General features: G+C 49.5%; 1 protein-coding gene and 1 non-coding gene across 2 annotated transcripts; both read left to right on the forward strand.

Moving 5' to 3' along the window:
* Positions 1-1,272: 1,272 nt before the first annotated feature.
* LOC149338894 (uncharacterized) lies at positions 1,273-5,855 on the forward strand. Its single transcript, XM_089550825.1, has 3 exons — positions 1,273-1,305; positions 1,995-2,314; positions 5,468-5,855. The coding sequence occupies exons 1-3, from the start codon at positions 1,273-1,275 to the stop codon at positions 5,760-5,762; spliced, it is 648 nt and encodes a 215-aa protein (XP_089406951.1). The 3' UTR covers positions 5,763-5,855.
* A 12,358-nt stretch (positions 5,856-18,213) lies between these two features.
* On the forward strand, positions 18,214-18,297 carry TRNAL-CAG (transfer RNA leucine (anticodon CAG)). The gene has a single exon. It is a non-coding gene; the product is annotated as a tRNA-Leu (tRNA).
* The last annotated feature ends 2,410 nt before the right edge of the window (positions 18,298-20,707 follow it).

The following is a 20,707-nucleotide window of genomic DNA, read 5'->3' on the forward strand; positions in this document are numbered from 1 at the left end:
GTGAAGTTGGGCAGAGATCATATTTGTTGGATGCTTCTGAACCCTTCAGAAGCACCTCTTGCCTTACGACTCCACTCATTCGAAGGTGATAAAAATAGGCATAGTTAGCTTGTGTCTGGATTCGGCGCTTGAGAAATCGTGCGTCCATGAAATGCAGTCTAGCTTTGAGAACAAATTGACAAGAATTTTGTCAGCAGGTTACCTCTTGTCGGTCGTGACTTTTGTTGCAGAAGCTAGCCTGAAAAAGTGAAGGAACGCACAGCGTACCCTAAGACGAAAGAGAGGGACAGAAACCTGCGGCCGGAAGTTGCCACGTACAGGCGCGGCCATAAGTAAACGGAGCACCCTGCTGCGTTCGGAGTGCAATCACGCTTTCTCCATTGGTAATGAAGAAGCGTTGTTTGTCCACAAGAAAGCCCACCAACCTCCGCTACCAGCATGCTCGTACCACTGCTGGGAATTTCAATTAGGTGACGCGTGAAAAATATTCGAAGACAGTTGCGTGCTTCGTTTACTTCTGTCCGCGCCTGTACCTACAAAAGTGTCGCATAACATGAAGAAGGTTGCGAAAAGGCATGGGGTGCCGCTCGTTTTTTCGGCTTCGGTGAAGGTTTTAAACCTGTGCCCTCGGATTTCCGGAGGTGAGACAAGAAGAACCGGGTGTGGAAAAAAGCACACCACGCCCTTGGTGCAGTGTGCATCATAGGTGGTGTACGAGCTGCCACTTTCATATGGAAAAGTGTACATCGGTCCAACAGGGCGTTGTATCAATTACAGGCTAGGGGAAAGAACAAAGAAAATCTGCGCTTGGTTAAACACTGCCAGTATTGCATGACATGTTCGCCACGTTTCGACAGTGTTAGAATTCTAGGCAGCAGCAAGTATCAAACGGCACGCGAACTCCTGGAGGCCTTTCATATAAACAAAAGAGCAGATTGCTGTAGTAGTAATGCTTCGGTTTTTATGTACACTTCGGAGTTCAACCTTTTCGCGGCAATATGATAAGATGTTTTCCGGTGTCACCTTGGCACGTGGTTGCTGTGCGTAAGCCCTTTTTATGCCCAAGATTTTTCGCAATAATCCAGTTGTGAGTGCAGCATTAGTACGTGCTTTTGCTTTTTCCTTCGCTTTGTGCTTGTGCTTCTTCGCTGCCGGTATGAATCAAGAATGGTACCAACTTGCCCAAGCACTTGTTTTACTCAAGTAAACTTCCTAACTGGCTGTCACCACCATTGCTGCTGCTTGTTCCACCAGATGTTCGACCACGACAGTATGATTGATGTACGGTGGCAGCAGCTTCCAAAGGCGAGCGCCGTATTGTTTGAACACGGTCAATTTTGGCGTTTTAAACTTTTTTTTCTGGTTTGTGACATTGATGGCACACAGTAAAAACACTTTTTAGGGCATTTTCGTCCCTGGTTCTCTGGAGTCCTCGCTTCTTGTTTAAGGGCACAAAATGTGATCTACGTTTTATGTGTCATACAGCATTACGCAGGACAGGTAACATTCCATCTTTCTTTTTCCGCTTTGTAGTGGGATAGCAGCAGTCATGTGACTGAAATCATAAACATGAAGCATCGACTGCACTGATCGTGTATAGTTTGGATTACTGGGGTTTAAAGTCCCAGAGCGACTCAGGCTATGAGGGACGCCGTAGTGGAGGGCTCCGGAAATTTCGACCACCTGGGGTTCTTCAACGTGCTCTGACATCGCACAGTACACGGGCCTCTAGAATTTCGCCTCCGTCGAAATTCAGCCGCCGCGGCAGGGATCGAACCCGCGTCTTTCGGGTCACCAGCCGAGCGCTGTAACCACTGAGCGACCGCGGCGGGGCCCTGATTGTGTATAGTTTTTTGTTATTTCGGCCTCACTTAAACGCGCTAGCCGAAACAGATGTGAGGAGGCGCCAAGGATCGGGCAGAGCGATATATCTGGTTCACACGATATATCTGGCTGGTTTATACAGCGTCTGAATTCACCGCTTACTATTGCAGCAGCACAAGAAGAACAGCTGTCAGGCCTCCGAGCTCGTTCCACTGACCTCCAGAGAGGAGGAGGATGAGATGCCGCTTACAGAGAGACCCGCAGCCGACGATCACAGCTGGAACGAACGAGTTGTGCAACAGGGGCCTTCGATCATGGGCTGCCAGGGAGAGCGGCAGAGTGATTTACAGGAGGTCAATGCCATGAAGCGTGAGGAAAGGCGGGTGAAGCTTTCACGCAGCTTTTCGTCGGACAGCCTAAGCCCGGACGACTGCACGCACTCTTTCTCGCGCAGTACTCGTGGTCTGTCGGCAAACGCCAAGCAGCGATGGTGAGCACAGTTCCACTGGAAATTTATTAAGGCGAAAGCCTTTAATGGCTCATACTGTCGTCCGTTAACAAAGCCTGTCACACGCGTTTAACTCGGGAACTAAAAACTGTAGAAGAAAACCAATGGTTGCTAAGATAGAGGACGAAAAAAATGAACCTAGAAGACAAGTTTGATGACTGTAGATTAATTAGGTAATTCATTATAGGCAACAAAAATGTCGAAATTGCGTCGAAATAGCGCGGGCGTCGATATAGCTACGAAAAAGATATGACGTCACATCCAACAGATGTCGTCACGGCATAGAGTCACCATACCGTAGTGAAAATTGTCACAGAATGGTCGGAAAAACGCTGGATTTGCCTCAAATTAGATAGAAAAATGTGTAATTAAGCCTAATTAACACTTAAGATTTCCGGAAGACGCATAATTTGGGCATCGATATACCCACGGGAAAGGTATGACCTCACATCCACCGGAAGTAGTCCCGGCATAGTGTCCACGGCTTTTGCCTCTCAACATTTTAGTTGCCAAAGTGCCCTCGCAATTTTTTTCTTCTGAAGGAGACATTCAGGATGACCCCGGAATTAGTGCCTCTTTGGGGTGTACCGAAATATACTACTCGGGCCTGTTGGAGCGAAGTTCTCAAGGCTGGCTCACATGCAAGCTAAACGCTCGCGAATCCCGACGCCGAGGCGCATACACCCTCTCTCGAGCGGTGGCAGCAGCTTCAGCGGCTGCAGACGCGAGTTTCGGGCAAGTTGGAAATTTTTTTCTGTGACAGCGCGGCAGTACCTCTTCGAACCAATGGCGGCCCGACGTTGCCACGTGACCAGTAGTACCACAGTTTCTACGCCGCACGTGCGCACTTTTTTTTTTAATTGGCGGAGGCTTAGCTCAGCTAAGCCAGGGTATACGTAGCGGAAGAAGTTTCGTCTACTGACGTTTCGATACGACACGCCGTAGTTCCCGTTCAGCAGCTTGGCGGCGTCACTTCGCGAGACGTTCCTCTTGTTCTTCGGGCGCCCGCTTGGCCTTTCTCACCTAGTTTTCACGCTTTCGGCCGGCCTTGTACCATAAGATGACTTCTGGATCGGGAGACTCAATTTCACGCAGCCTGTACTGCTGCCGTGGCGAGCATGGCCGCTCTCCTTCTTCCATGGTGCGCGTCTGAGAACCGAGCGCATCGCTTCCGGCTTATATCCCAGCTGCGCGACGTCACTCTGCGCATGCGCAGAGCGGCGCAGCGGCTGCGGTTTCATGGTTACCATGGTAACGGCACACGTGCAGTAGCAACGTTTATAGATACTTTTTTAAACGTTGTGCAGTGTGGCCTTTGGCAAGCACCGCGAAATGCGCTTCTGCTAGCCTAGTGTAGCTCTTTCACTCCAAAAAAATGCAATAAATGTAGTGGAATGCTCAAAAGCATAAGATTTATATTTATTTAAGTAAAATACGAGAATAAATGATAAAATAAGGCTTATAATTACGCTTTTCGGCGTTTGGAGGCCACCAAAACCGGATGCAAGCGCTGTGCGAGCTGCTCGAGTACAAGAGCCTCCGTTCGGCACTGCGTGTTCCGTATGTGGTCGCCTACGGTTCCGCGGCAGCTGTGTTTAAAAATTTCATTACCGAGAAGCATAAAGGTCGGCCAATATTTTTTTATTTTCCTTTGCATGGCATCTTCATCGTGATGGAAAAAGCATAGTTGAACTCAGGACTCGAATGTCCTATTGTGACTGAGACGAAACTGGCAGTGGTGCGGGATGGAGCGCTCGCGCTAGGCCAGCGGCCATTAAATCATCTCTTGTTCATCGTTAATCCCACCTCATTCTTCAGCTGGCCGCCACGTAACCATAACCATGAGCCACCGCGCTAGGAAATACATGACCTGAACAGAATGACTGCGTATGAATATCAGTGAATTCTCTGAAATGAATGAGTACTGGGAAGCTACTTCGTTCTCAGTCTCAAATCACACTTGCGAATTCTAGCTTTTCAATCCGTTCTGTAAGACAAAATTCACAGATTTTCTTCACATCTTTCTTCACGCATCACCAGTGCTCTGGAAGAACTCACATGCATGAGTCCTTGCATAAATTTGATTTGGTTACTGCTATAGCCGACGGCTGCATAGCATTTCTTAAACTGACATGATACTGCACTTGGAAGTTGTATGAAGGAGCAATTGTGGCGATGAACATTTGAGCGTCAAGTTCGCTTGAGCTCCCAATTTTCGTCATAAGACGGCTAGCATCGCTTACTCATATCAAAGAGGGAATATATAAAATGCAATTCAGTTTAATATAGCGTTTAGGATACGCTATGCGCAATATCATCGCCAGAATGCTTTGCGGTTCGATGGTTCAGACGGGTCGGGATATTGTAAAGCGTACGAGAGGGAAATGTGGATGAAAATGCAGCGTTTGCAGCTGAAATCACTACGAGCGGAGTAAGTGTGTTTCAGCCGAGTTAGCGAGCTTTCTGTCTCAGCCTAGTGTTTCACTCATGATCACAGCTATTTTTAAGTCATCCGCGGAAGCTTAACGGCTATGCCATTCGATTGCTGTGCCCAAGGACATGGAACCGAATTGGTATGCGTATTTTTATGCGGCTGAATTGTAACAACATACGGGTGCTGTGCGCTGTGAGTGAACGTTAATGAACTCACCGTGGTCGACATTAATTCGTAGTCTTGCACTGCAGCGTCGCACAGAACCCATGTGCAGCCTTGAGACGTTAAACTTACACTAACATATCCTAAAATAGAACATGACACCCTATACCATAGAATACTATACCGCACCCTACTATACGAACCATAATAAAGTATACCATCTATACCTTACCTTACTTTACTAAAGCATAGCACAGCAACGCTCTGCTAATGACCGTAAAGCCATAAAGCTGCTCAGAGCCGGAAGTGGATAAAACGGGTGTAATACCCGAACATAGTCCTTGCGATGAACGGTTTTTACGCGGGGAGAATACCTGAGGCTGTTGGACTTTTGGACTTTTTGTATCAGGGAGTCGCGGGTGCTCCTTTCGGGGCGAGTGCTTGTAAAAACACATTTTTGTCTTCCAATGAGTGCAGCCTCTGGTACGTTTAGCCATTTCTGGCTTAGCGTTTGCGTACTGGATTTTGCCTCGTCGCAGGACTCCCCTGTGGCTCGTGCAGCTGTCCGTCCTCGTCGTGGCGCTAACGGTGGTCGCCGTCTTGGCCCTGGTGTTCACACTCCATTACGGCGAGGCTGGCAGCCAGGAAAACGACGATGCCGTCCGCTACTCGGATGTTGGCGAAGGCAGCAGTGTCGGCGGCAGAAACAGTACAATTCGTGGCCGTGGTACCGAATATACGAGCCCAAATCACCACGACCTCTTTGTGTCCAGGACAGCCGATCGACTGAAGCAAGCAGACGGGTCGTCTGCATCCACCTCACCGCGGTTCTGATGAAGGCAGAGCCTTCGCCTTCGGAACCGCGCGCACTACCTTTCGGGCTCCCTTCCGGACCGAGTTGTGTGGTGGGACGAAGAAGGCTTCGGACTTGTACGACCGGGATATTTTTCATTTTCTGTGCTCGGCGTTGCCTCAAAACAGGATGGTTGTTGCCAGCGCGGTGATTCTGCTCTTTCACTTCAAGACAAGCCAACGCATGGTGTGAAAAGAGATGCGAATGGCACTTTGTCTGGATGTGACCGGGATGTAGGACAAATGCGCGAATATATTAGTGTGGATCGCAGGCGCTGAAAGGATGGCGCCGGTCTATAAATAAGACCTCCGCTTTATCCCTGACAGTTCAATTGACGCTCCCTTGAACGAAATCACGACGCGTCGAAAGTTAGGCTTTACGGGACACAGGAGGGCACACGGGTAGGTCATATGAACTATTTTGCACTGCTGTGCGTACACGGGAAGTTTCTATATAACAGCAAGGCGTAGCTCGCATCTGACTCGGTGTCTCGACGGGCGTATGGCGTCTGCGTGGCACTGATATTCTTGTGCTTTTGTGAGTATAAAACTAATTTCGAAGTGCCCTATGTAGCAGAGTGTGTGCTATGAAGGAAGGAAGGAAGGAAGGAAGGAAGGAAGGAAGGAAGGAAGGAAGGAAGGAAGGAAGGAAGGAAGGAAGGAAGGAAGGAAGGAAGGAAGGAAGGAAGGAAGGAAGGAAGGAAGGAAGGAAGGAAGGAAGGAAGGAAGGAAGGAAGGAAGGAAGGAAGGAAGGAAGGAAGGAAGGAAGGAAGGAAGGAAGGAAGGAAGGAAGGAAGGAAGGAAGGAAGGAAGGAAGGAAGGAAGGAAGGAAGGAAGGAAGGAAGGAAGGAAGGAAGGAAGGAAGGAAGGAAGGAAGGAAGGAAGGAAGGAAGGAAGGAAGGAAGGAAGGAAGGAAGGAAGGAAGGAAGGAAGGAAGGAAGGAAAAAACTTTATTTTGGGCCAACACTTGACTAGTGCTTGTTCCGCCAAGGCCGGCTGATCATTTGCCGAGTCCGAGTGAAGCCGAGCACTGCGTGATGAAGGGGTAGGATAAGGGAAATAGGAGAGGTAATGGCAGTGTTATGTGAGTAGAGAATGTGTTTTTTGTCTCCCTTGGTTCTATGGACAGTTGGTAAAGGGAGCTGTGTCACGCCATCCGCAGTTGTACAGCATTAGTGGAATGAGGAGAGTGTTAGCTTGGACTTTGCGAGTGACGTATGCTTGTTCAGTGTTCAGTGACGGCTCAGGTTGGGGTAAAATTGTGCGATTTTCCGCGTTGTTCTTGTAGTATTCAGGTATTTCCTCTGTATGTTGCGGCTCCTTTCACTGATGTTGCATTTGGCCATGGTATCGAAGGCTCCCGGATATTGGTTTCGCGGGCCCGTTGATAAACTGGCTCATTTCCCTCGATCCCGGTATGACCAGGTATCCAACGCAAGGTTATTATAAAGTTTGGATTGCTGTTATAGGATTTTACGAGAATTTCATGTAGGTGGGTTTCCAGTTCTGTGTTGTATACTGCATATGACTTCGCTGCGGTCGGTGTAGATGTTGATATTAGTGGTCTGGTGTTTAGTGAGTAACGATGCTTCCTGTATTGCATATATGAGCTATGAAATGAGGGCCCCTGTAGGTCTAATGTGGGTATCCCATGTGATCCCCGGTGGGACAAATGTGTGGTTTTCAAAGCGGGCCCCAGTCAACCACAATGGGCTGCCCTCAAACGCCCCAATAGGTCCCATTTGGGACCTATGCAGGTAGCCCATATGGGCCACCCACATTCGGCCTGGATTGCAGATGTGTTCAGCAGACAAGGGACTGGTAAGAGGGGCTCTTTATGACATAAACGACGGGAGCCAACAGTTGCCGAAACCAAGCAGCATAGGGGATGCTTTTTAGGAGAGGGGGGATATATAAAAGCCTAAGAAAAACAACCAGATGGCGCAGGTGGTATCCCAACCCACGCCTTCCGAATTCCCCTTGATAAAAAAACAACGAAATTAAAAAAGGCTTCTCATTGCTCCTTGGTTTCGATGTCTGTTGGGTTCCGTCATTTATGTCATAACGAAAGACTCTGTCCATTCCCTTGTCTGCTGAATGTGTTCATCGAGGGCCCCGAATCTGGCAGTCTTGATGCCGTAGGCTGATAAGAAGGTTCTCGTACAGCTTCACCATCACCGTTCAACCACGTTCCTACGTGGCACTACAGGACGTGCTACGCCCGCCGCCATGGACGAGGGTGGCGCTGGTGAACACACTCAAGGCTCGCTTACACTGCCCATATATTCCCCTGAAAGCACATTATTGGACAGCCGTCGCCGTAGCTCAGCTGGTAGAGTACCGGACGTGAATTTCGGAGCTCGCTGGTTCGGATCCTACCGGCAGCGTGGGACAGTTTTTTCTTCTGCTTTCATTGATGATAAAAACTACAAAAAAAGAAAACATCCCCTATGCTGCTTGGTTTCGGTTACTGTTGGGTTCCGTCATTTATTGACTGATTGTTGGTAGCCCACCGAGCTCCCCCATCGGTCCTATTTTGGTGTTATGTGGACAGCCCCTGAGGATGAACGTTAGGTTTTTATCGCAGTTAGCCCCTAAAAATCGGCATGGTACCAATGCGGGTTTTAAAGGGGGCAAGCCTAATTGGGGCCTACCCACATGGTCCTCACAGGGGGCCGATATGTATGCTTTAGGGCCAGACCCAGCCCCAAACGCCCCCATTGTACCCTCAAGGCATAATATTGTCACAGAAGCAGGTAGGCAGGTTTGTATTTGCCACAACGTCCAAGCGCCAGCGGAAACGGCCTGGCCGGCTAACCGACTAGCGAGCGAGCTCACGGGCGAAGAAGAGCGCGCGCCAGCCTCCTGAGCGCGACTACTAGGCGGCGCCAGTAATGCGTTGCGGCATTGCCCCTCCCGGTGGAAAAAGCATCGTCCCGATGCTACGTGGCGAGGCCAAGCAGAACCGTATGCTTGACCTAGCGGGCGTGGAAGGGCTTCATCCGGGCAACGTGTACGACTTCCGACTGTGGTTGCCGTCGGGACGTACGAACAGTTCCTTGCGGAATCACTTCGTAGGTGACGTCGCTGAGTTTGTGCAGCACTTCGTACGGGCCGAAGTAGCGGCGCAGAAGCTTCTCGGAGCGACCCCGCTGGCGAACAGGAACCCACACCCAGACTTTATCGCCAGGGTTGTAAACTACCTCCCTGTGACGAAGGTTATAGCGTTGGGCGTCTTTAACCTGCTGCGTCCGGAGTCTCGTTCGAGCAAGCTGACGGGCGGCCTCAGCGTGCTGGACGAATTGGGCAGCGCCGGCAACTGATGGAAGGGCGATATCGGGCAGTAACATTGCATCCAGCATGGTAACGGCTTCGCGACCGTACACCAAACGAAACGGGGTGAAGCGGGTCGTTTCCTGGACTGCGGTATTATACGCAAAAGTTGCATACGGTAGTACCTGGTCCCAGTTCTTATGGTCTTCGTCGACGTACATTGAAAGCATATCGGCGATGGTCTTATTGAGTCGCTCAGTAAGGCCATTCGTCTGAGGATGGTAAGCTGTTGTTCTGCGATGACAAGTGCCACTGAGCCGCATAACTTCCTGGGTGAGAGCTGAAGTAAATGCAGTGCCTCTGTCAGTTAAAACGACCGCAGGGGCACCATGACGGAGGACTAGGTTAAAGATGAAAAAGTTCGCAATATCAGTAGAAGTGCCGCTGGGAAGAGCTTTGGTTTCACAATAACGGGTGAGGTAATCAGTGGCGACTATAATGTAGCGGTTGCCCAAAGATGACGTAGGAAACGGCCCGAGCAAGTCCATACCGACTTGGTGAAAGGGTACTCGAGGAGGACCAATAGGCTGCAGCAGACCGGCCGGCTTGACAGGCGGCGTCTTCCGACGTTGGCAATCACGGCACGTCTCAACATAGCGCCGGACAATAGCAGCAAGCTTGGGCCAGTAGTATTTTTGTCGTACGCGAGCCAAGGTCCGTGAGAAACCGAGATGGCCGGCAGAAAGCTCGTCGTGGCATGCCTGCAAAACGTCGGGACGGAGCGGAGTTGGGACCACCAGCAGGTACTGAATGTCTGTGGAAGCGTAGTTTTTCTTGTAAAGGACGCCGTCCCGCAAGCAGAACGACGACAGGCCACGCGTAAAAAGGCGAGGTGGCGATGAGGTGGTTCCCTCGAGGTAAGCGATGAAGGGGCGCAGTTCGGTGTCATCTCGCTGTTGTTGACCGAGATCAGGCGTCGTGAGAGCGCCGAGAAAAACGGAGTCATCTGTTTCAGGTGAAGAACACGGGATAGGGGCTCGCGATAGACAGTCAGCGTCACTGTGTTTCTTGCCGGACTTGTACACAATAGTGACGTCGAACTCCTGCAAGCGCAGACTCCAGCGGGCTAAGCGGCCAGAAGGATCTTTAAGGTTGGCTAGCCAGCAGAGCGAGTGGTGATCACTGACCACTCTAAACGGCCGACCATACAAATACGGCCGAAATTTTGTCACCGCCCAGACAATTGCAAGGCACTCCTTTTCGGTAGTAGAATAATTCGCTTCGGCACGAGAGAGGGTGCGACTGGCGTAAGCAATGACCCGCTCAGCACCATCTTGCCACTGAACGAGAACTGCTCCGAGGCCAACGTTACTGGCGTCGGTATGCAATGCTGTATCCGCCTCCTCGTCGAAGTGGCCAAGTATGGGCGTTGTTTGAAGGCGTGTGCGAAGCTCCTCGAAAGCCCTTTGCTGCTCGTCGGCCCAGATGAAAGGTTGGTCGTCCTTTGTCAGACGAGTCAGTGGTTCGGCTATCCGGGAGAAGTCATGGACAAAGCGTCTGTAATATGCACAGAGGCCCAAAAACCGTCGAACAGAACTTTTATCAGTAGGAGTCGGAAAAGCAGCTACGGCAGCCGTCTTCTCTGGATCAGGGCTAATACCCTCAGCGCTGACGACATGGCCCAGAAACTTCAGCTTTTGGAATGCAAAGTGGCATTTTTCCGGTTTTAGTGAGAGGCCGGCCGCGCGGATGGCATTTAGGACGGCCGTCAAGCGCTTCAGATGCTCGTCGTAAGTCGCAGAGAAAATGACGACGTCGTCAAGGTAGACGAGGCACGTCTGCCATTTGAGGCCGGCTAGGACAGTGTCCATCATTCTTTGGAAGGTCGCGGGGGCGGAGCACAAACCAAAGGGAAGCACCTTAAATTCGTAGAGACCGTCAGGAGTAATGAACGCCGTCTTTTCACGATCACGTTCATCGACTTCGATCTGCCAATAGCCACTGCGTAGATCGAGCGATGAAAAGTATCGGGCATGGCGGAGTCGGTCGAACGAGTCGTCGATTCGAGGCAGTGGGTAGACGTCTTTTTTTGTAATTTTGTTGAGCCTCCTGTAGTCGACGCAGAATCTGAGTGTTCCGTCCTTTTTAGCGACCAGCACAACAGGCGAGGCCCATGGGCTTGTGGACGGTTGGATCACATCATCGCGAAGCATTTCATCAACTTGCGCCCGAATAGCCTCGCGTTCCTTAGTCGACACTCGGTAGGGGTGTTGGCTGATAGGGCGTTCGGTGGGGTCAACTATAATGCGATGCTTTGCAACTGACGTCTGTCCCACCTTGGACGTGACGGCAAAACAGTCATGGTAAGAGTCAAGAATTGCTTGAAGGCGGCGTTTCCGGTCAAAAGGCAAAGCAGGATTAACGTCAGTTCGAACTGTATGGGCAGTGCTCTCGGGAGGGTTCTTGGTGAGCAACGATAGGGCGCAGTGGGCTGAGGGCTCGCCGACTTCATCAAAGTAGGCGATGGCTGCCCCTTGCGGTAAATGGCGGTATTCGGCGCTAAAGTTCGTTAAAAGCAGTTCAGTTCGGTTATGACTCAAGGAAAAGACCCCACGAGCGACGCAGACTTGTAGACTCAACAATAAATTCACATTCATTTCCGCGAGGCCTTGAAGGGCGGGGGGGGTTGTCGCAGTGCACTGTAACAAACATGCTGGTGCGTGGAGGTAGTGTGACATGATCATCGCATACCCGGAAAACTGGCTTGTCGGCTGTGTAGTCGTCGGAAACTGCGCGCTGGGTCGAAAATGTCACCATGAGGTCACGGAGGTCGATGATTGCACCGTTTTCTCGAAGAAAATCAAGACCGAGGATCAGGTCCTTGGAGCACTCCGCCAGCACAGCAAAGCAACAAGAGAAAGTTACGTGGCGAATCTCGACTCGGGCGGAGCACACTCCTAGCGGCGTGAGCACATGGCCTCCGGCTGTCCTTATCGGCGCGCCGTGCCAAGGAGTCAGGACTTTGCGTAGGATTGTAGCAAGGCTACGACTCATAACGCAAAAATCAGCGCCGGTATCTACAAGGGCAGTCGTATGGTGGTTGTCAACGGCGATAGGTATCTCAGCGGAAAGAAGCTCACCGTCGACGAAGGGCGCCGTATCACGGATCGTCGGACTGACGGGTCGTTCAGTGCGTCGAAGTGCGGCGTCGAAGGTAAGCTTCTGTGATCGTCGGGAGGTCGTCGGACTCGATGGTCGTTCGGTGCGTCGATTGGGGGCGTCGGAGGAAAACTGCGGCGATCGTCGGAAAGTGGTCGGACTGCTGGTCGGTGCGGGGGGTCGGAGGTCGGAATGTTTGATCGAATCGGCGAATGGAGGATCTTGGTCGTAGCGCTCATCGACGGCGGCTCTACCTCCGAGAGTCGCCGTCCTCAGTTTTCCCGGCGCGGACTTGGGGACTGCCTGAAGGAAGTACGCCGGTTGGGGGAAAACTGTCGCGGCGTTGGCGACCTGGACTGGCGTCGTGGTGGGGACGCAGGTGGGACGTTGGCGCTGAGGTCGATGAGGTACTGGTCGATGTCCCGAGGTCGTTCACCATAGCGCGGCCGAGGGGCATCCGGTGAGAATCCGCGCAAGACCATCCGGCGGTATGGACAGTGGCGCAGTACGTGTCCGGCTTCGCCGCAGTGGAAGCACAGAGGTAGATTGTTCGGCGTACGCCACACGTGTGCTTTGCGAACGGGCGGTCGAGTGTCGGGCGCATCAGCAGGAGCTGAATGTCGGGGTGCAGGACGGACGAGAGGAGCGGGCCTGTAGGGTGCCGGCGGTGCTGGCGCAGGGGTACGCAACGCGTCGCTGTAGGACATGACGTGCGGCGCAGGCGGCTGGGGGGATGGCATTGATGGCACTGCTTGCCGGAGCTCTTCACGTATAACATCCGAGATGCCTCCAACACGCGGGTGTTGCTCGAGAAAGGGCAGCTTTTGCAGTTTTTCACGTACGATGCTTCGAACAAGCTCGCGAAGGGCGCCACTCTCGTTGTCGTTCATCGGCAAGTGGAAGTCCACAGCAGTGATGTTCGCAGAACGATCAAATTGTACGAATCGCTGCTGTAGGGCACGCTCCATACTTGTCGCCTCCTTCTTAAAATCAGCCACAGTACATGGAGGGTCACGTACAAGGCCGACGAAGATCTGTTCTTTAACGCCACGCATAAGATGGCGCACCTTCTTTGCCTCCGACATTGACGGATCCGCGGCCGAGTAATTTCTTCTACAAACATGGCGACGCTCTCATTGGGCCGCTGCGCTCGGGACTGTAGAGCCAGTTCAGCCATCTCTTTTCTTGCGTCGTTGTCGAATGTGCTGAGCAGCTTTTGCCGGCAATCTTGCCAGGTGGTGATGGTAGCCTCGTGGTTTTCAAACCACATCTTGGCGGCGTCTTCAAGTGAAAAATAAATGTTCCGCAACTTTCGCTCATCGTCCCACGCATTAAACGCAGCGACCCGGTCGTAGTTGGTCAACCAGTCCTCAACATCCTCAAATTTGTCGCCATGGAACGGCGTGGGCATACGCGGAGCCTGGAAGAACAGCGGCTGGGCACTTACTGGAAGGTGAACGGGCTGGCTTGCCTCTGTAGTCGTCATGGTTCGCGGTAAGGAAAGAAGGGGACCACACTCGGGAGCTAAGCCTCTCAAGCGGCGGCTGGCCTTGTGCACAGGTGTGTCCACGGTGTGTAGCGGGGCTTCGGAGGCACCCAAAAGCTCTTCGGATATGGGACGTACCCAGCAAGCTCCACCAAAATGTCACAGAAGCAGGTAGGCAGGTTTGTATTTGCCACAACGTCCAAGCGCCAGCGGAAACGGCCTGGCCGGCTAACCGACTAGCGAGCGAGCTCACGGGCGAAGAAGAGCGCGCGCCAGCCTCCTGAGCGCGACTACTAGGCGGCGCCAGTAATGCGTTGCGGCAATATCATATACTATATTTTTTTTTCAATGCCAGTCTGACCTAAGCAACCCACCGAAATTTTCGTTGTAAGCACGGGACAAATGGGTTACGTGGGCTGCCCGCTATGAGCCCGAGTTGCACCTCACTTTACTGGAAGTAGCCCATGTTTGTGTTCCGATCTACAGCCTCATTTCGAGAGCTGCATTAAGATATGTTAGCACCTGGTTTTTAAGTCTGCCTTTACCCGGCCGAGTAAAATTTCTCAACATGTCATAATGACAGCATCGGAGCACCCTTGCTCATTTGTCTGTCTTGGTACCGTCTGCCGCCGGTCGGTCGGCTGCCCGCACGTGCCATGAAGAGTGGATGTGGTGGCCCCGCTGAACAGCAGCTCGAAGGCTGTGCAGTTTGCACCCTGGACTGTTTTCTTCCCCTGCTCGGTGAGGTACGAGACTCTTCAGCCAAGCGGGTTCTCGCCACTACTCGGCCGACCATCGGCAGCCACAGTAGCTACGTGAAGTGGTTGAAGAGCATGGTGATAACCCCGGCCGCCATTCGGAGGCTGTGCCCGCAATCGCGTAGACACCCAAGTACTCCGGCTGTCTGGGGGAGCGGGAGAGGAGAGCTTGCGGTCACCATAGTCGCTTGGCGGTCGAACTCTCCAATGTCGATGGCGACGGCCAGGCAGCGTGGCTGATCCAATGCGACCACGGCGCGTACCGGGGACGGGGTTCCTGCGTTTCCGTGCGCCTGCAAGCACCGGGCTGGAAGTCAAATACGGGAGCGTGGCTGAGAAGTCGCGACCATTCTCTGCCGAGAATTGTTGTTTTCTGTCGTTGTTGTTGTCCTCAAGAAGATAATGATGCGTACTCACTGCAGACGATTGGCTAATACACAAGCAGCCACTAACAGGTGCTCAAAATAATTAAAAGAAAAGGAAGGCACATTTGGTGATTAAAATTTAGAACAAACTGAACACTGTGAGATTGGTGGCTGAAAATGGGAATGGGGCTAAACGTACAGTGTTTAGGGAGTTTTGGTTGCAGATGAATTTTGAACATTATTAGCCAGGAGATGGAATTCAGAATGATCTTAGGATGGCAGCTGTTTCGTGTCCAAAAGGAAATTTTGAATGACGTATACAGCACATTCCTGTTGCTGCGCCCAAAGGTAGCTGCCCCTAGAGACAGAATCCTAGCACATATACTTAGACCGAGTTTTCTTAACGGGTGTTCTAGCAGACGTCTCCTTAAAGAGGAGAAGCGGCGGCAGGTCAGCAAGCAATGATCTATCTTTTCGGTTTCAGCGCAATGTGGCCACAATTGGGAGAACACCAAACCAGGCTTAAGTAGGTAGAAGTTTAATTGAGATAAGCTACAACTTACAAGCGTGAAAACAACTAGAGCTTGCGTGATCTCCAGTCTTTACTGTACCATTAAAACAGAAGATGCTGGAAGACGGGCGAAGAGGTAAGTGCTCCTAGGCTGCATGTTCTGTGTCGCGTGCTGCCGCGTGCCTTCTGCGTTTCTGTTTCCTTCTTTTGTATTCGGTTTCTTTCCTTCAGATAAATAAAAATGTAACAGTAATATACGCAGTCTTGAGGCCAGGAAGACTAGATAGTGAAAAGAGATCGCAAAATTTGGCACCACAAATAAATTTGCCCATAACAGATGAATCAAGAATGGAGGTGCAGGTATCGGACGGGCAGCAAAAAGGACGGCGATATTTTGGTAATTTCGTGTTAAACATGAAAAGCTTGCTGCGAAGATGCTAGCTATATGTAGCAGGTTCGAAAACAAGCTGCGTTCCTTGATTGTCGAAACACTAGCAACATACACTGCAGTACACGCTGGGCATTAAGGTGGGGTGAGACTTTGTTTGGTCAAAAAATTGAGTTTTGAGATTTTTCAATCATCTCTTAGAAAATTTCTTTGTCTTTCAGAAAATATATAACACTTGTGTATTCGCGGTTTCAAAAATATTTTTTTGTCCTTTTTCTTCGACACGTTGACAGGAAAAGTGGGTTTATCTCGACGCAGTCTCTTCGTTTCCGACACGTGCAGAAAGTCAATGCTCTGAAGGTTTCGGTTTCGGTTTTGAATTTATTCTTGTAATTAGTACATTTTTAAGCCACTAGGGCTCCTCCTGTTGCTCTTCTGTTCATGGCTGTGCGCTACGCTTTGATGCTGTCCTCTTGTGCTGTCGATGTACTAACAATTATTTTGGGTGAGGTGTCCTAAAACCATTTTCAGTCTCAAAACAGTTGAGACAGCTGTCGATGATGCAATTGCATGCTATAATGTTGGAAACGTAGCACGAGTAAGAAGGCTGAAACATTTGGGAGCCACCTCTGGACATCCGTGTACTTCAACGCTAGCATCTATATACAGACGGAGGGTAAAAAAAATGATCTCAAGCTGAGATCTGCAGCGAAACAGGAAAGAAAGGACCGAAGAAACAAAGAGAAAGGGTATGCCGATGCTGCCACTGCAAAAGACTACAGCCCAGGGAATTTTTGAGGAATAAAAAAGTTTTTAAAAACTTTACCGGCGTTTATCTCAAAACAACATTTCTCTGATGTGTTAATCAGTGGCAGTTACATAACTGGAACTAGAAATCAACAGCCTTGGTGCATTTTTATTTTTTCTAGCATGAAAAAAGACCAGTTATAAGTGGCAATTTTCATGCAACGGCAAAAGCAAAAAACCTAACGAACCTAATTTTGTTGTAGGAACATAATTCTAGTTCCACTTCTGTCAAGCATTTGTTGCTACCTTTGTACAAAATTGGAACACTCTGGGGGTAGTAGATCTTAAAGAAAAGGTAAAAACGTATAAAAAAGTAAAAATAAAAATAAAAATACTCCTTCAAAATTTAAAACTAATTTTTAACTGTAATGCAAGCTGCGTCTACCTTTAATATACCTTTCAAATTTGATGACCATAGCTTTTATTACTACTGCTGCACAGCCAAATTTTGAAACTCGATTTCAAAGTCTCACCCCACCTTAGTGTCCCATTGCTCTCGTTTATTAAGTGTTAAGGGTACCAGCTGCCGGTCCAAAACTATTGAAAACACACTTTTTTTACAGTTCACAAGATGTTTACTACGGAAGCGAAAGTGTTCAGTTCAGCCTTTTTTATTTTTAAATCCATAAAATAGTTCAAACGACTGCAAATTTTTTGATCTTTCATTTTTTTTACTTTGAACCCTATTCATTTTTTTTGATACCGAATCTATTTTTATAGTTCCAAACTATAGTGTTTTGTTTCTGTGACGCTCAGGCAATTTTACCATCCTGGTTTTACGCCTGTTAGTCTGCTTTTGCTTGTATCTGCATATAAGTGCTGATCTTCCTTTTAATGCCGATAAAGCCGAAAATCACTGGACGACTCACGTTGCCTGCTTCGATATCTGGATATATAGCATTGCAGTCTACCAGAACATGTCTAATGATTTTGCCACTACAACCCTAACCAGCACAAATATCTCCTTGTTCATACTTCTGCATTGCCTGGTCCTCTAGCAACCTTGTGAGGCCTTGAAAATGAGGGCCATGCCTCTTGAACTATCATACAGCGCTTCTTTCTGGATTTCGCCCTGTGCGGCTATTTTCCGCGCCGCGGTGGCTCAGTGGTTGCGGCGCTCGGCTGCTGACCCGAAAGACGCGGGTTCGATCCCGGCCGCGGCGGCCGAATTTCGATGAAGGTGAAATTCTAGAGGCCCGTGTGCAGTGCGATGTCAGTGCACGTTAAAGCACCCCAGGTTGTCGAAATTTCCAGAGCCCTTCACTACGGCGTGTCTCATAGCCTGAGTTGCTTTGGGACGTTAAACCCCAATAAACCAAACTTAAGTATTGTTTTGTTCTAGTTCTAGGACATGCCTATAGTGCTAAAGGTGGCCATGCCATATTTTTGCTCCTCGCCCTTGCTTCAGAGCGCGAAGTCGACGCTTTCCCGTACTGCACACCCGAAGATACCTCACACGTGACGTCACAGGCGCAAGATGATGCACCGCGCTGAAGTCCTCTGTGGGTGTCACTGTAGGTGGTCATGTGCGAAATACGCGAACGCGAAGACTGGCGGTCCTTCAACAGAGCGGCCAGCATTACGTTCGAGCTTGTTTATTCCGACAGTGAATATTCAGCCAGGCAACCGCATTTTTTCAAGAGAAACAGTCTTGACATGTTGCCAAATTTGAACTTCCTCCGTGCTGTCAGGATGGCCGAGCGGTCCAAGGCGCTGCGTTCAGGTCGCAGTCCGGACTTCCGGGCGTGGGTTCGAATCCCACTTCTGACATATTCTTCTTTTTTTTTTGCCTTAACTATTTCCTGCGACGCCGGTTCGTCGCAAGACCGATATTAGGAAAACGCTCCCATATTCCACACCATTTTCTGTGGCGAGGAGGTGAAGCGATACCGTTAGCTGCACGCTGAATGCATTATTGAGCGATTTTCCTCTCTCCACTTCACATTTCAAAGCCTTAGTTTTTTTTTACAGATGTGTCCTCTCGCATGCGACCTGCTCTAAGATGGCAAGACATGCGTTGCGAGTTCAGTGTCTCCTCTTAACCCAACCGTGCAAGACCAAAATTAAGGCACAACTAGCGATTTCTTTCTGAGAGAGGCCTGAATTGCTACTTTATGAATAATGCTCTTGCAACAGAAGGCCGCTCGCGAAATCATAGGACATGTTAGCGAATGCCTCTTTGGTTCATTGGCAAGACATTTCATTCATATACCAACCTTGGTAAAAGGGCGTTTTATTAGTGGACCCCAGAAAACAAGCTGGCAAAGCAAGTACCCTAGTAGCACAGTATGTTACTGCAACGTTGCAACAACATTGCCAATGTTGTACTATGTTGCGCTAACATTCTTCAACATTAGATAATGTTGCTGCAATGTTACCAAGCAACATGCTGATAACGTTGCCCTAAAGTGGTCTTTTCACATTGCAGCAATATAGTCAAATGATGAATAAATGTTGAACCACATACGATGGCATTGCGATAACATTCATGCTTAGGTTAATTGTCTGCCTTGTCGGGCTATTTCTGAAGCCCAAATAGAAAAGCCGGTACCAGATCACTTGTACTCACCATGACAGTACTAATTTATTTATTTATTAATTTTTACTTCGAGGGCAAGTTTGTAGTGGTATGTATGCAAATGGTGAGCAGTCCAAGTGTACTTGCACTCTGTGACACTAATGTAGAAAGATATATTTCTATTTAAAATATTTTTAATGAGCTGGAAGTACTTTGTTCTTCAATTAAACATGCAGACAGAATTAAAACTGCCGAATAAATTTAGTTCTGGCTTCACTGACGCCCCGCAGTCTAATGGCCATGGAGATCACTATCACAAATCCAAATCCAAACCGCGCCGAGAGCCACTCCTGCGATGCGCGCTCATCGAAGAACCTGCGTTGCGTGTCAGCGGCAGTCATGGCAAGATATTCACGTTTTTTGTTCTTCTAGTACAGTTTTTCTTGCGGTCGCCGTGCCCGCGCTGCTGTGTTTCGTTGTGGTTTCACTGGAATTCAGCTGAAACAACAAAGGCTTGCCCAGAGGATGACCTCAATGGTGAGTGATTTCTAGACTTCCATTGTTGTGCTGTGACTTGTGTTGGTTCTTCGTGATAGTTTGATAAAGTGTTACATTCGTTGTATCATGAAGAGAATGAAGTGTTCGCTAAGCGAAGTGTCCATTCAGCAACGACGCCGAAGAACATCAGAGGCTGTTCACGACGAACTAGAAAACTGTTTTGCTGTTGTTAGGCTTGATAATGGTCATGGCAGCAGATTGTACGCAACATGAGCAGAACAGTATCAAGATGCCTTTTGATCGCATAATATTATTTTATCCTCTTTATCAGCGCCAGGCGAGGACGCAGTTGAAAGCCGCAGTTCTCACTTGCCGGATTTTAGCACCGCTAGCAGCATCTCTGACATAGAAAGGGCAACATAGGAGTTGTCGCGGATTTCTGACAATAAGGAGTTGGTGGTATATGAAGATAGGATGACACTTGAGTCTGGTGCCGCTACTCAATGTCTAGAGCACGACTTGCGCGTGTGGGCAATTAATAGCCTGCTTCTCACCTGCATTCCCTGCTTAAAGTGCTGAAGCCATACCATCCAGAGTTACCCACGGATGCTAGAAAATTACTAAAGACGCAGAGGCATACTGATCCAGCAGTGATGACCGATGGTCATTACCACTACTTTGGAATGTTTCGTTCTCTGGAAGAACATGTGCATGTTCCTTAACGTCTGCACTTTGTGCGAGGGCATTACACCAGTTCTCATGCATTCTACTGGAAGATAGCATAAATCGAGCGGCATTTTAAGCAAGGAACCAGAATTTATTCTTTCACTCGAAACTGACGCTGCTGCATTATACTAGTCTTTGCCCTCTCATTCCCAATCAGATGTATACCCTTATAACCAACATTTATGGGAATGTGCAGCGATTTGCGCCAAGGGTAAGAAAAGTGAAATATTCATTGGTATTCAATCATCCTTCATCATCGTCAGCCAGACTATACCCACTGCAGGGCGACAGCCTTTCCCATATTCCCTAAATTAGTTCTTTCCTGTGCTAGCTGCATCCACTTGACCCCTGCACCCATCATCAGTTTGTGACCTAGCTTATGTAGCCCACGAAGAATCGGCCGTTAGCAACTTTGGCTTTCAAATTGTGCACAGCAGT

Source organism: Amblyomma mixtum, chromosome 6 (assembly GCF_055824585.1).
Source record: "Amblyomma mixtum isolate Tamu chromosome 6, ASM5582458v1, whole genome shotgun sequence".
Lineage (NCBI taxonomy): Eukaryota > Metazoa > Arthropoda > Arachnida > Ixodida > Ixodidae > Amblyomma > Amblyomma mixtum.